The sequence below is a fragment of the Chroicocephalus ridibundus genome, chromosome 1 (assembly GCF_963924245.1).
Source record: "Chroicocephalus ridibundus chromosome 1, bChrRid1.1, whole genome shotgun sequence".
In the NCBI taxonomy this organism is placed as follows: domain Eukaryota; kingdom Metazoa; phylum Chordata; class Aves; order Charadriiformes; family Laridae; genus Chroicocephalus; species Chroicocephalus ridibundus.
In genome coordinates this window covers 71,028,594-71,044,732 of record NC_086284.1, presented here as the reverse complement: position 1 = coordinate 71,044,732, position 16,139 = coordinate 71,028,594, and the positions used below count along the sequence as shown (strand labels likewise).

The window sequence follows — 16,139 nt, the reverse complement described above, 5'->3', positions numbered from 1 at the left end:
CCGTATGAGGATTGTCTAGACTCCACGGTTTCATGACTGGGTGCAAAAAGGGTTGTGTTTGTATGGCTCTTACATTTCGTTTCTTCAGACCGTTTATTTGTAAATATCTAATGTGTAAATACAATTAAAACACAATCACAGTTTTGTTTTAAATGATTTTATTTTGAAAAGTACAATTTGCAGTGTAATGTCGACTAACTGTAATACTGACACTGTCAATCAGAACTTGTACTTCACACAATGATCAGCTAGTCATGCAATAAAATATGTACCTGTTATGAAGCACTCCCACTTCAACTGTTTTTTTCATTATCTCTTTATGGCATGGCACAAATCCTTGTACACTGAAACACCCTCTACGTTCGCAGTCTTTCTACACACTTGACAGCACACACTAGTCACATAGCTCAAGAACACTGAGGCGAGACCACAGCCTTATTGAAATAGAATGGTGTTTGCCATTGATTTCAGTGGGCTGAGGGTTTCACCCTGAATATCCATCTATGAGTTGTATTGTGTGTTGCCATTGTAATCCTTGAACTATATCACTTGCTTGTAACTGGAATATTTAGCAGAAGAAAAAAAAAACACAAAAAAAAGAGTATGTTATGTCAGTAAACACCCAAATGGTTTTACATCTCAGGTTTTGCATTAGTTTTGGTTAGCTGTAGAAATCTTAAACACCAACACTGCTGCTAGAGATTTTGAAGTTGTTTTCCCTCCAGATTTGGAGAGTTTGAGGAAAGAGGTTAAGTGATGTTAATAGTACAGCAAAACACAGAGTGGCAAAGCTAGTTCTGAACATCCGTGTATTTCAGACTATATATTGCAAGCACAGCTTTCCTCTCTTCTCCCCACCTCTTATTTTGAGCTTTAAATATCCTTCCCACATTCAGGGCAAAGGATGTCATCCCTTTCTGTGAGGAAGCCGCGACCCACTAACGAGAGAGAGCACTTCTTACAGTTAAAGCAATCATTATGCCACTGCCGTTCTTCAAAGGAGATGTACTTGGTTCCTCCGAGTCCTGTTTGAAAACCAAAAGCATTCTGTTAGAAGAAAAGAATAGCACTTCAGCTGTCAAGTGGTGCTATTTCTGACTCCCCTCAGGGATTGCTATGGATATCCGACGTACAGTAATGAAAAAATGCCATTGTGACAAATCTATTTGTTGCTGTGCTAATTTTGCCGCCCTTGTTCTGTAGCAAGTAACATTTTCATCCACAGATTGTTCTGTTGCTTTCAGCTGAGTTAGTGAACTAGATTGTTACCACTGGTAATAATGGCAGAAATGGACTTTCAAGGGATGGCACTGTGAAACACGGCATAAGAAGAGGAAAGCAACTGCCCCCAAACAGAAGTCTGATGGCTTTTTACAGAATGTTTTGTGGCATCTGAGCAAGTTAATTTTGTTTTGTAAAACTGCGTTTAGATCTTAAAAAAGAAGTCTGACAGGTGCTGTCATGACTTGATGCCTAGCTTTGAAGAGTGCCCCAAGAAAGCAGGTTAGCAAACTGCAAAAAGCATTCAAGAGTTTGAGGCTATGGAGGTTATCATAGTGGATATTGAAGTTGTACAGGAAAAAAGAGAACATGGACAAATTTCTCTTGGTAGTAATTATCTCTTGCTTAACACCAGAAATGACAAGCAATTTGAATATGATGCTTTGGAATGATGAGCTGTAAGCCCATGAAAAGATTTAGTTGGGCATACCTCTTACCTGATGAGAGGTATTTTTGTTTTGTTTTGCATTTAGTAGCAGCATTTGAAAAAAAAACAGCATATGATAGAAAGGACTGCAATATTCAAAAGAGAAATGCCTCTCCTGCGAAGAGAAAACAGTACCTGTGGTGTCATGCATTGACTTCTCTAGGAGGTATGCAATCAATCATATGTTAGTGAGGGACAGGTGCAAGGGCAGAGCAGTAACAAGAAAGAAAATGGTCCAGACAGAACTCAGATTTGCGCTCATGGGCTGTATGGATCACGCTGTTAAATGCTGATTACTTCATAGAGGAGGTTATATTTTTAAGCTAGATGTTTCATAGTAAAGCTCTAAGCAGTTGCTCCTTTAAATACATTTGTACTGGAAAGCAGTATCTAAAAGCCTTTGATTTCTCAGTTCCTGTTCTGAAAAGTTGGGGAAGAAATGCCTTGTGCTAAAGCATGAGGTATAAGGCAGTTAGACACTTTCTGCTGGCAGAAGAACTGTTGTTGCTGAGGTCAGTGATCCCTCTAATGAACACAAGTGGAATGATGCACAGAACATGAATATCCCGCTACACGCATAGCTCTGTTGTGGTGTCTAACATGTTCCATGAAGATCTGGTGAAAAGGAGGAAACTTCAATTTAAGGACCTCTTCTGTTTCTTTTCGTTAGGCACTTGAAAGGCATCATAAGTATTTAATTTCACATATCTTGAATTGTGTAGTGTCTTGAGTCTCTCAAGTTATTCAGAATGAATTATTGAACTGCTTTTAATCTTAGAAGCAGTTCATTGAAAAAAACCAAACCCAATGTTTAAAGAGACCTACCACTGATTGGGTTTGTGCATCCAGCACACTTCTTGGCATAGAGGTTGCAGAAGCAGCTCAGGCAATACGCAAACTCATCCCTGGAGGTAAAGCGTTGTCCAGACAACTGCTTCTTGCATCCAGTGCAAACGAAGCACTCCTTATGCCACGGCTGCTCCCGGTAAGTAACACCTCCTGTAGTAATAGCCTGTTTTATGAAAAGTAAGACGAAAAGAATTTTCTTGAGGGTGGCAGGTTTGTATCTTGATTTGGTAGAGAGGAGGGGTAATGAGGTTTTTGTGGGTGGGAGGAGGAAAAGAAGGATTAACAGCAGCAAAATGATCATTTTGGCTGGAGTTGACCTTGAGAAAAGCATGCAAGTGACTTATTATAATTTCTTAATTTATACAAAGAAGCCCCATACTAAAAGTACTTTATTCTCCCTATATTGTATAATCTCACTATCAGTTGTCCTTTTTGTTTTTAAAGCTAGTCTTTGTGTGTCACTTTTCATATGTGTGTGCTAGGATTCGTCTCATCTTGGTTTCTTCACCTGTACCATTCTTCATGGGGAAGGAACTACCTTATGTGTTTCAACTTGCCTGTTCCTTTCCGTGGCAAAGACTGTTTTATTTCAAATTGCTTTCTGCTTCTCTGGACTTTGTCTGGGGTTTTTCTCTTATAACAAGGCATCGCCTACAAAAGCAGCTCCCCTGATGTTAGACAAATTTAACTTTTTTGCTCCTTTGAGTGTTCCTAAGAAGGCTGTAAAATTGGTAACTTTAATTTTTCTTCCTTTCTTCACTAAAGGAGATTCCCTGAGAATCAAGCTTGTACGTGATCATGCTACCGAGTATGCGTATTCTTCACCTATGTCTTTGCCTCTTTCCCAAGTGTATGTGTATAGAATTTAGGAAATTCACAAATAAAGGTCCTTAGCCTAGAAAGTAGTACTCCCGGGCATATTGAGTTTACTAGTGTTTATTTCAGGAACAGCATTTGCTCTGTGCAAAACTTATCTCTCTGTCTTGAACTTCCTTAGAATATTAAAAAATGATCAGTATTAGCTCATCTTCCTTCCAGTTGAAATGTTTGGGTCTCTGATAGGTTATATTGGAATGAGGTTATTCCACCACAGAGTTTGTTTTGTTTTGTTTTGTTTTTGAAAATGTATTCTGTGTGTGCTTTCAGTCCAAAGGAATCTTTAGCCCTATGTAAGAATTCTCATTGTAGTAAATGCTGTGCCTGGTGCAGAATGGGAACTGAAATTACATCGTCTCTTAAAATTAGTTGATTCTGAATCTTTTAACACAGGTAGAAAAATAAGATATCCTACCTACTTGGACATTACATGGGATGGACTTCAATCCCTTAGGCTTTAGGTAAGTAAAATAAGAGCACTACCTTCTTGCACTGGACGCACTGCATGGCAAACTGCTTTTCGTAGCAGGGAACGCAAAAGTTTTGATTGTCCTTAGGGATGAAACTCTTTGTCCCAATAGGCTGTTGGCAGCGGTAGCAGATAAAGCAGGTCTCGTGCCAGCTGTTGCCCTTGTATTCCATCTTCCGAGTACCTGTAATGAGACCAGAGCGTCAACTGAACAACTTCTGGCAGAGACTAGTGCAATTCGTAGGTCTTGTTTGCCCAACAGCTGGCTGTCAGTCAGTAAGCAGTGCAGCTATGAGACAGAGGCTATTTCATGTTCCCATGAACTTTGCATGGTGTTGGGTACCATTTTAATTTTTTTGGAGACTGAGTGGTTCTTCTATAAAGAAGAGAATCATTTCTTGCTTATAATGAAGGCTTTGGGACACATTTTTGTAGTATTATTAGAGTTAATGAATTCTAAGAGGAAGATTCTGGGGAATTGGGGAGGCACCAATATAAGCTGCTGCTAGTGCTGAGTGAAGGGAAGACCATTCCTCATTAAAGTTGGACTTTGTTCATTCCAAGTCCCTTTTCCTTCTTTTTTTAGACAGCTGCAAGCTATCTGGTTAATTCCTGGGAAGCTTCTTGCCTCCTTTTCTCAATAGAGTATAATTACTGTCTGAGAAAAAGGATGATTTCGTGTCTGCTCTGTGGCCTTGTTCCTGTCCTCATTGAAGTCCACTAAAACTTTGCAATGGTTTCCAGCTCTGCAACACCTGTCCTAAATGTTTTTGTGTCTTTCAAAACTTTCAGTGAGAGAGAAGCTTTCTCTCTGTCTTCAGTTGTATTTAAACCATAGTTGCTGTGTGAAAGGAAGAGAAATCTTTAAACAATCCTTTACTGGAAATCAGAGAAGTGGTACGGTACTTAGGAACTAAACATACTTCTCTAGAATGAAGTTTTAGGGTACAGATACTGTAGTTTGCAGATTCAGTCTGCTGTATGACAGGTGGACTCTGAGCCCTTCTAGGAAATTGGAGATGACCTATTATATGGAGAAATTTCTTTGCACACTGTATAATTTCCTAAGTACGAGTTTCAGTCAGAATATTTGATACTGGCCAGAAGGGAAAACAAACAAATGATGCTCCTACAGTTCTGTATTACTTTTGAAGCCTGTAGCAACAAACATGATGTCAGGTGCTTGGCAGAGCGACAGGCTGATCACATGTTGGCTAGTGATGAACCACACTAACTCCTTTGATGCAACTCTCCCCGCCCCCATTACTGCAGGGTGAACTTTTACCATTTTCCCCCTCTCAAGTGTTAATTTCTCTTTGTTTACTAGTTGCTTATTTTTCTTCTTTTTCTTGTTTGGTCTCATTAACTTCTGTGCAGAGGCATACTTCAGAAGGTTGGGTTTTTTTTAAAGAATTGACTTGCAGCAGTGCAGTAAGTGAGCTGTTAGTTATCCTTCTGCCTGATTCTTGCATGCTTGAATATTTCTGATCCATTTTATTAATGGACACATTTTAAGAATTACGCCCTCTCTGTGCTGGTAACTTTCTGTATCATAGCAAGGAGCAGCTAAATCAGTCCTTGAAGGCATAATATTCTGGGAAAAGGAGACGTGGATACATTTATTTTTTTTAAATAGTCTGGAATTTTATTTTCACATTTTTAGCTGTCTCTCTTTGGGACTGTTTTGTCACTGAAACTCAAGGCAGGGGGAGCCCTGTCTCTTAGCTGCTGCACTGGAGTGAGTGGGAGTTTACTTTGCAGAAGGACTGAAAGATCAAGCTTGTAATTACTTTAGTATTTAATGGGCTTGTCATGATAATGCTTTATTAAATCTAAATTGTACATTTAGTGGAGCAAAGCAAAGGGCAAGTGTAGCATTAACAGTCTCCATAAAGGGTATCCAACCACTTGCTGGTTCTTTCAAAATGAATTACGCTTCGGTTGGTGATCGTGGTGCGCTGGGGTAGCTCCTGTACTAACATGGTGTGCTGCACAAGTACAAAATACATGCTGGGTGTACTGCTCTCTGAACGTGGGGACATCACAGCTATCTTGAGTAAGAAGCTAAAGACCAGTTGGTGGTTGTAAAGCTTCGTAAAAATGCATTTCTTCTGTTTCAGATTATAAGAGAAGAAGGGATTCTCCGCGTTGCTGAATCCAGCTTCCATTACTACTTACCAATCCATAGCTGGCACAGTATGCAAAAAGAGATCCATTTAGTAAATACACTCACTGATCTTTGGGGTGAATTTGATGAACAGTCTTAGAAAGACATACATATATGTAGTTCCAGCTTTAAAACTAGAAATGGCTTTTGACCGAAGTGAGAACCAGACAATGAAAAATTTTACCAGAAAAAGTTAACTAGTAATAGTTATGGAGCATGTATGTGGATTCTTCAAATTGCCTTTTAATATTTTATTTCTGGACCAATATTCCTTCCACTTTAAGCCCTCAAATCATCACAGAATTCTATAGTATTAACATGAGCAGCTGAGGTTTTAGCAATCTAATATTATAACTTCATGTTTCATGTAGAAAAAGAAAATAGCTCTTTCCTGTTTCTTCATATCTTTGTGCTCAAGAAAGACCTTAGTGGCACTTTGACCAATTTTTCATTTTTATGAGAGAAGCTAAATTTAGAGTAAATACATAAAAATCTAAACAGTGAATTAAGCAAGCTGTTAAATTTGCAAGCTGCCTCTGATCTTCAGGAAGTGGCAGCCAATCAAGACAGAGTACAAAGCTGGGATAGGACAGAAAGATTCAATTTTAGTTGTCCAGCCATCGGAAGCCTTTTAATGAGTACTGCTATAGAAAATTATAAATCCCATTAATAAAAATGCTAAATGAAATAAACGCTAATTTTCAAGAGTAATCCGCTTCATGTGAGAATAACAGTTCTATCATGTTCCATTATGAAAATTATGTGTTCTGGTCATGGAAATTATAATGCACCATCAACTGTATTCTACAAAGTTCACCATAACTTAGCAGAAATAGTCAAGGAAAAACATTTGTCATAAATGTTGCTGAGTTTGGGCTTGATATTTGGCCTAATCTTTTCTAGTCCAAAAAGTGAGCATCCTAACCTGGCATAATAGTCTTCTTGCACTCATTACATTTGGAAGAGTATTCGTTGGAGTAGCAATCAGTACAAAGTAGATGTTCCTCTTTTGCAGCAAAAGGTTTGTCCACCAATGAATTCTTGCACTGGAAGCAGTGGAAGCAGGTTTCATGCCAGTGGCGGTCCTTGTAAGACAGATCCTGTAGAAATCCAAAACCACAGAGTAAGCAGAATGAACAGTTCTGGAACAACTGGAACTCAGAGAATGCAAACACGTCTAAAGCTGAATCACAGCCAGGAGTGGAGGCTAATTTGCACAGCTCAAGAAAACAAAATGTTCTGGTGAAGGTGAACTTATTTTGCTATGATAACCAAGAACAGCTCATGACAATTATCGACCTGTTTCAGTTTAAAGTAATCTTAATTTTTTGTATGTGTCAGAGAAGCAACTAGTTTCATTTAGATATTTCCTTTGAGAATAAACCCTTGGTTTTGAGTCAGATTAAAACTTGTTAACCTTGTAGGTATAATGGACTTCCCCTATTTGTCTTAGCTATTGTTGATTCCACAGCTGTTCAGCCTGGACAGAAATCCTTTTCCCAATTACTTTCTGGTATTTATTCAGTTCAACAGATTTACACCAAGGGTGGAATTGGTCTGATCTCTGTTCCTTTTTTTTTTTTTCACGCTGCAACTGATTTTTAGCGGCTCTTGTGTTTTGGTTTACCTGTGTTTCAAACATGAATCAGACTGAAAGATGAGAGACGACATCAAACCTGCAGCCAGTGATCCAGAACACTCTGGCCAAGGGATTAGTATGGACACCTAAGTATTTAAAATACCCTCCGCAGTGGTACTTTTATTATTTAAAAAAACTGGTCCTTCTAAAAATTGTGACCTAAAGGGATGGATTGTGCCTTTTAAAATTTAAATTAAGGTGGCCTAATCATGTAACACTTGAACAGTGCCTGTGGACTTCAAACAGCTTAGATCGTTACAAGGAAGGGTGTTTACCCCAAAATATATAGGCTTCGGTTTGAAGTGGGAGTGTGAGGAGCTAGTATTGTAATGAATGGGGAGTATAAAAATTCAGCAGAAATAACTTCTCAGGTTCTAGCTCAATATCCACTGTATTAGTTACAAGCACTGAATTAATCTGGTTAGGATTTAATCTGGTTAGGATCTGGTTAGGAATTAATCTGGAAGGAAAAAATTTAGTTGTAGAATATCAGATATTTTAATTGTGTAACTGGAACCATCACTAAGTCTTCAAATATAGTCTGGCCTAAACCACTCTATGTTGGTCAGTACAGTCACAGGTAACTCCAAATATGCCATTTTAGCCAAGCAAACAAAAGCTACTGTGTATTTAGGTTAACCTAAAATAACCACGCGTTATGTCTGCAGAAGCCTTGTTCTCCTAAGTAGCTAACAGGAAACACTGCAATAGTTTTGCCTAGCTCAGCTGATGTGTGATAGCTTGTTAAACTAGAGTAACTTTGATCAGAATTGGACCATGCAATAAAGACTTTTTGTTTGGACAACTTTGCTACTCACCTAAATTTCTTAAATCACTGTGAGTAACAATTGGTATCCAATGTGTTTTTCATCTCAGAGGTTACGCTCTGCGATAGATTATCTAAGCCTCCTACTTTACAGCTTTCAGACAGTTGTTTATTCAGCTTGTCTATTCATTTCAGCTAACTCCTTTTGAAACAACCCAAATTTCTAACTGTAAAATGTTAGTCTTTCCTAATAGCAAAATGAAAAAAAACCCCCTTCTTTGGAAGTTACTTACATTTTTTTTCCTCTTTAAATTAAGTTGGATAGCCTAAATCTGATCTCAGAGGAGAATAATATTTTCAACAGAAAAATACAACATCCAGCCAACAGAGTTTTCCAAAATGTGAAACTTGCCTGCTAGAAAATAGAATGACAACAGATATGTTTTTCTTTCTCTCGTCTCTTTCCCACTTGATGCCCTTCTCTTTTTGCAATATTCTGCAAGCTATTTTTTATCTCCAAAATCCGTATGCCGATATCTGCTTTTGTTCTGTCTTGTTCTATCAATACCGTTATACCCTGGAGAAGGTGCACGCCTTTTAGATGAGGAGTAATGAAGACAAAGATTAGGTGTCAATGATGAAAGGTTTAATCCTTGAGTCATGATGGCAGCTTGTATACAGGCTAGCCGGGTAGGTGAAAGTAGGAGATATTTCATCATGGCAAAGAGATGAAGCGCAACTACAACCCAAGTACCCAAAATACAGACTGACTTGCATAATCTTTAGCTACCTTGGGTGATTATAACAGATATTGTCACTGAGTGTAAAGGCAGTCTAAGATATCTGTCTTTGACATACCTGCAGCAGAATATCAGACCGATGAAATGGATATTGCTTTGTCTCTCTGAATCTGTCACATCCGGAGCAAGAAGTCCAAGGTACTAACGAAACAGTTTCTGTATCATAATTGTTCTTAGGTTGGTGTAATACAGTCACCAGAAATCAGGTTTGGCTTACTTCAGTGTGTTGCATATTTAACTTGGCTTGTACATAGGCTGTGGCTGTATTGATCTGGAACAAATTCTACACTGGAGAAGCTGCAAGTGCAAAGCTGACTTCAAGCTTGTCTGTTAGGCTGGTCCTCAGTTAAGCTGACAGAGCATTAGGTTTATTCCAGGCATGTGAGGCTCTAGCTTACACTAGCTGATTTGTAACCTAAACAAATTTGTTCCAGCAGAAGGTACAAGTGATACACAACAAATTGCTGTTTATTGCATGGATTTCCAGGAAGAACTAATAAAGAAAATTACTATTGTGGACTCTGAACTGGAATGTATCCTTAACATACTGATGAGTGTGACTTCTCAGACGCTTTATGCAGCCTGAGGGAAATGAGTCCCTGGTGCTACGTATTTTAACTGTAGTTTTAAAGGCAGCTTCCTATGTTGCCTGAAAGAAATCTGGAGAATGACTTTTTGCGATCAATCTGTGCGTCTGTATGAAAACTGACAGCCACGTGCTCTTGTTAGATAAAGCACACATAAGCACTGATAATAGGCTTGTTAGATAAAGCAGAGACAAGAGACTGAAGAATTACCGTAGATTGTCATTTGAGAAGTGGGAGAGCATTAACATATACAGAGATGCATGCACAGATGCTCATGGACATGGTCTGTCCTATACGTGTGTTTTGCAGCTGAAGTGCAGAGAGCTCCAGACCAGTTCCAGATGTGCTACAAGTGAAAAGAGAAGGGGAGGAGGGCAATGCCTGTCTCCGTAGAGATAAATTTTGCAGCAGAATTTACAGGGAGAAATATTTAACACTTCACTCTGCTGCATTTCTTCTGAACATGGAAAATAACCCTTTCCTTATCTGGTTTCATTCGAACATAAAAAATAATCAGATTAGCAACCCCTGAAGCTACGCAAATGTGAATGGGTGCCTTTCTAAGCTTTATCTGAGAATAAACCTCAGCTGAAAATTTCTGGTCAGCATTCTTTGGGACAATCAGATGAACAGTGAATCCTGGGATGTTTCTCAAACAGGGGGCAGAGAGTGGGCCAAGTGGAGGTCCTTTGTACGCACTCAGGTAACTGACTGTAAGAATATGGTGCAAGCAAAACTTAATGCAGATCCTATTTTTATTTTTTATTCAAAGTTATTTAGAGTCATCCCTTGCAAACTGGATTTGGAACTTATGGTTCTGAAAAGCCATTATGTGCTTTTGTATTTTCACTTATTTTCATTATGTCATCCCCAAAGAAGGCTTTGTCAAGATAACTGTTTTCAACATTGGCAAAATCACATTTGATAATTCCTCCGTAGTTCTGTATACTTTCGATCCAGCGTGGCTCATTGGGCCTCTAGGATAGGGCTGCTTGTGACTTCTGTTTTTTTAACTAGAAAAGCCCTAAGACTAGAGTTACCAGGTAACTGGGTTAAGGACAGACCGCTCATATCCTGCAACTGTATTGTCTTCTACTCTGGCTTTATAAGTCTGAGTGAATTTAAGCCATTTTGTATTACCTTTTCTCCTGAACTGGCTTTCAACAGGGACCCAACAGGAAGAAAGAGATTAGAGAGATTATTACCGGCAGGGTAACTATATGCTTGCCGCAATGCTCTTTTCAGAAGGTTGAACAGAGGAAAAGGGGTATGACCACAAAATGCTGTACAGATTTTAGCCATGCACACCCTGTAGTAAAATGCTTAAATACGTTAGACTGCTACTTCCTTAACAAAAGTACATTTAGAAAAGGTAAAAATAAGCAATCTCGTGCTGAAGCCAGCACCTTAGTGACGTGGGAAGAGATGAAGGTGTCCGTTTCTTTTACTATTCCAATTCACAACAACTATTCTGATGTTCAGTAAAGCACCGAAAAAGTGTTGCAATTCAGGACAAGGTTTAAACATTAAAAGCAAATATTTTCTCCCTTTCTTGATCCACATTACTAGAGGCTTTATTTTTTTGTTTAGTTTGAGTGTAAGACTGACCCTTTTGATTAATTTTTGGCCTGCTTGCTGACACAGAAGCTTTATCTCACAATCCGCTTTTAATTTCATTCTCACATTCTTCGGCACTGGTGAGGCCCCGCCTCGAGTACTGTGTCCAGTTTTGGGCCCCTCACCACAAAAAAAGACATTGATGTGCTGGAGTGGGTCCAGAGAAGGGCAACGAAGCTGGTGAGGGGTCTGGAGCACAAGCCTTATGAGGAGCAGCTGAGGGAGCTGGGGTTGTTCAGCCTGGAGAAAAGGAGGCTGAGGGGAGACCTTATCGCTCTCTGCAACTACCTGAAAGGAGGCTGTAGCCAGGTGGGGGTCGGTCTCTTCTCCCAAAGTAACAGGCGATAGGACAAGAGGAAACAGCCTCAAGTTGCACCAGGGGAGGTTTAGACTGGATATTAGGAAAATTTTTTACACTGAAAGGGTTATCAAGCATTGGAACAGGCTGCCCAGGGAAGTGGTGGAATCACCATCCCTGGAGGTTTTTAAAAGACGGGTGGACACAGTTCTTAGAGATATGGTTTAGTGACGGTTTTTATCAGAGTTAGGTTGATGGTTGGACTCGATGATCTGAAAGGTCCCTTCCAACCTGGGCGATCCTATGATTCACATTTTGCAGACAGTTTTTACCCGCTCCTGCTTGCCAAGGACAGCTTGTGGACTGCATTAAACATGGGATTACTGTAGGTATTTCCCGTATTTGTGACGGTTTCTGTGCCATAGGGCCTGCAAGGAAACTATTAAAAAAGCCAAAATCAACCAAAAGTCACGCTTCAGCAGTCAAGAAAATGAGAACATAATGGATGGATTTCCAGAAAGAAGCGTTGAACTGTAGGTGTGGTGAGCGTTCACCAGGGACGTAGGCGATGAATGCCAATTCTTTTTAGAAAGAATAAGTTTTGATTGAAACCTGTTGGCATATGGATAATGCGTAATAGCTGTGAGAGGAACGGCATTGTGTTTTTCTGCTGCCTGCCAGTGCCTCCTACCACTCAGTATATGAAGCTTTTAATCTGTCTGTGAAAGTTTCATAAACATCAGCTAGAATTGTTTAGAGTTAATGAAATGGCCTAAGTCCAAAGGTGTCATTCAGACACATGTTGTCATGCAGGGTATTTTAGTGGAGAAAAAAAAAAAAGGGGGGCATTTAAAATAAAGAACAAGTTAGTTATTACTCAGTTACGTTCACAGTTACCCATAAATTACCATATGAAGCAAATTCTCCCCTGATTTGAATTCAAAGAAAGCTTGTCTTCAGGATAGTTGTCTTGTGGGCTCTCTGTGCCGTAGCTAAAACACAAGGTGAAAATCTGGCACCGGTTTGATTCTCTCAGAGCCCAGTGCTGTCAAAGTTGGAGAATTACCAGTGTCCGAGCAGGCTTAAGTTCAACTCGGGCGAGTTGATGCTGCGCAGCAGCGCTGATACACTACAGTAGTGTCAGAGATGACAGAGAGCTGGCTGTCCCCTCATCAACACCTCTTTTACTTTGGGGTAACCCTTTCGGCTACAGGAGGGTTGCTTTTAATTGGGAGGGCTGGTAGGAGGGAAATTAAGAGCATCTCAGCTGCAGGTGGATTCTCAGTTAATCTCTTCTCGGTGCAGAGAAACAGCAGTGGCCAAGAAGGGACCTGAAAAGGAGGATCTGAGGTGAGAGCTGCATGGACCTTTTTAGGTTGTAATGCTGATGTGAGGATGGGTGTCCCTGACAGATGCAGAGATCTGGATGTGACCTTTTCTGATAACACTGTTGCTGCATTAGGTCCCAAATTTTACAGCTGTATAAAGGCTATGCTGGAACATACAAATAAATAGGGAGTCCATTTTTCTACATCCAGTAAACATACTGGTTTTATTTCCAAACATAGTACATCTTATCTTCTTTGCTCAGGGGAAAATGCAAATGCAATATGTAAAAAGATACATATAAAAAAAATACATACGTGTATGTCTGTGTATATGTGTATATTTCTTATGTGTTTATATACCCATGTATATATACAGTTTAATGAGGAGCAGAAGCATGATTTTTCATGACTTTGTGTTTCATGACTGAATTATGCTCATTCATACAGTGCACAAGCTTCAACTGAAACTTATTTTGTGGCTGACGCACTTACAAGGGCGCTCTCAAAAGTATTCTCAATTGTGTTCAAAAGTATGTCTATACTGTCTTTGAAGAACTACTCTGGTTTTTGCTCTCAATGGGAACATTAATAAGATCTCTTTTTCTACCCAGCCACATGTTTTTTTCAGAAAACTTGTAGGAATTTAAGTTTGCAACTTTTATCCATCTGTCGGAATTTGCTTAAAATTGGTCAACGCATCAAAAAGCTGCAGCATAAAGCATGGACAGGCACAAACAGCAGTCACAGAAACAAAAAAGGACAAATTTGTTTCCAGTACACTTTATAGCTCTTAAAGAAATCTTTGTTTACTATCTTATTAGTTTTGTTTTCTACATAAAGTTCTGGTTCTTTATATATATAAGATATTCTTATATTGCAGACAATCAGGGGCTTTTATTTCTATCCGCTATTAGAGTGTGTCTTGCTTAAAAGTACAGAAGAGCAGTATATCGGATAACACCCACACTCCCTTAATCCATAAATCTGGGTTGAAAAGTTCAGCCTGATTAATTCCTGAATACTTTGTCTGAGATCTGTTGAAGCTGGTCCAAGTTTTTAAATTCTTGAATATCAACACATGGAAATATCTTCTCAGGGGATTAGAAAGAGACCTTAAAACAAAAGCACATTCTGGAATGGGGCAGAAATATTATTCTTTTTCAGGTCAGGCCAGCTGTATCTCTTCTCTAATCTGAATATTTATAAGCTGTAGGAAAGCTGGCAGTTTTATACCCTTGTACAGATTATTGCCAGTTCCCTGTCATGATGATGAAACATTCTCACCTTTTTAAGGCTTCTGAAAGGGGCTTTCCTACTGATTTGCCAGCAGAGTGAGATAGATCACTTTGGAAGATATGAGACATTTATTTCTCCCAATCTGAGTAAATATATATTTTTATATCTCTGACCTAGTGATAGAGCGGTAGTATCAGTAACAGTAATATCAGTAATTGGTACTTCTAGAGGTATGGACCAGCAATGTAGGAAATCAAACCTCAGACCTCCTCATACCAGTAAAAAATCCTGTGGCCATGCAATGAGAGTTGCTGTTCTACTGCAAACTCACTCTGCCAGTGAAACTTTTGTCCCACTTTGAACAGGTCACTTTTGGGCAAGGAGGATGTATATAGGATGAAGTCTCTCTGTAGTAGTCCAACAGACACTTCACTGGATGGCTCAAATATCATCTGTCTTCATTCATTCAGAGTAAATCTGGCATGAACTCCAGTTGTTTTGGTTAATTTAAAAGAAACGCAGGTGGTCACACCTTATTTATGTCAGGTAGGTGTTTCCATGTGGTGCAGCAGTGCATAGCTCAAGCAAGGTCTCTGTGCTCTTTTCTTTGCAACCTTTAGTTAGACTCCACTATCATCATTCTGTATTTAAAAGGCTAATTATTCTGTCTTCTAACTGACTTATTACTTGGGTCAGCGGTAGCCAAATTTTTGTGGTCCATGATATGGCAGCTTTTCTTGAGCATGTCTTGTCTCTTGATGACAACTGAGTTTTGGTCACTGCAAAGCCAGCAGTGGCTTACTTCCCTCTGACCCAAAGGTAGGCAAAATCAGCTTCTGCCAGCTTTCCAGATCCCAGATGGCCCCAGAGGCAGTTGGGCTATCCTAATGGATTAGAGGTTCTTCCTAGCGTCAGATCATCAGATCATCCTATGCCTTATGGGAAGAGAGGGGTGTTCTTCCATTTCTATTAACGTGCTTGGTAAAGAAAGGTTTGCCAAACGAAGTGGTAAAGAACAGATACAGGGATCCAGAAAGCATGCTTTCCCACCAAAAGAAACCCCTAGGTAGCTGTTAAGCTGGACTAATGTACCCTTCCAGGTGATAAGACCGTGTCTGAGACCTATGTATCCAGGCTACTCTTTGAAGATTTCTGTAACAAGACACAAATCTTGCATACCTTGCAGTCAGCACCAATAGGTTTTTTGCATTCCTCGCAGGTGTTGGAATAAAGGTTTTCGTAGCATTTCACGCAGTAGGGGCTGTCCTCCCTCAGGATGTACTTCTTACCAAACAGGGACTCTTTGCAGTAGTGGCAGTCAAAGCGTTCAGTCATGTTGGTGTCTGGAGTCCAGCTATCCTGTTAGGAAGACAGAAAGAGGTGCCTGTCAGACTGAGCTACTCTTGACCCAGTCCCCCAAGAAAGGTTTGCCAATTCTTGTTTATCACGTTGTACCTCAATTTTAATTCAACTTTCAGCCAGATTAAGGAACACAATAGGAAGAAACTGGACTATAAATTTTGCAGTGCTGGATAATGACAGTAGCACCTCTATTTTAGCCACCCACTGATCCATCTTTGACCAGAGCTAGTGTTAGAGACAAGACAGAGGAATAATTCCTGAGTTTGAAGAATTCACAAGGAATTTGTGAATGTGTTTTGACCGATAGATCCAAAGCAAGAAGCTGTCTCTGTAGGGGATGGAGGGAGCCAAGTACATTAAGAGGATGAGCCAGCTAATCTTCAGAAGGAGCAACATCTTCTCCAGAAGGCAATACAAAGGTTTGCATTGCTGGTAGA

General features: G+C 39.6%; 1 protein-coding gene across 3 annotated transcripts in view; it reads right to left on the bottom strand.

Moving 5' to 3' along the window:
- Window positions 1-141: 141 nt before the first annotated feature.
- FHL2 (four and a half LIM domains 2) overlaps window positions 142-16,139 on the bottom strand; it is a 62,866-nt gene continuing 46,868 nt past the window's right edge. For all 3 annotated transcript variants that reach the window (XM_063338866.1, XM_063338850.1, XM_063338858.1), the window contains exons 2-6: window positions 15,520-15,699; window positions 6,995-7,169; window positions 3,917-4,086; window positions 2,534-2,720; window positions 142-1,025 (exon numbers count right to left, since the gene is read on the bottom strand). In XM_063338866.1, coding sequence (XP_063194936.1) covers window positions 874-1,025; window positions 2,534-2,720; window positions 3,917-4,086; window positions 6,995-7,169; window positions 15,520-15,675 — 840 coding nt within the window. In that variant the 5' untranslated portion in view covers window positions 15,676-15,699 and the 3' untranslated portion in view covers window positions 142-873. The remainder of the gene's footprint in view (window positions 1,026-2,533; window positions 2,721-3,916; window positions 4,087-6,994; window positions 7,170-15,519; window positions 15,700-16,139) is intronic.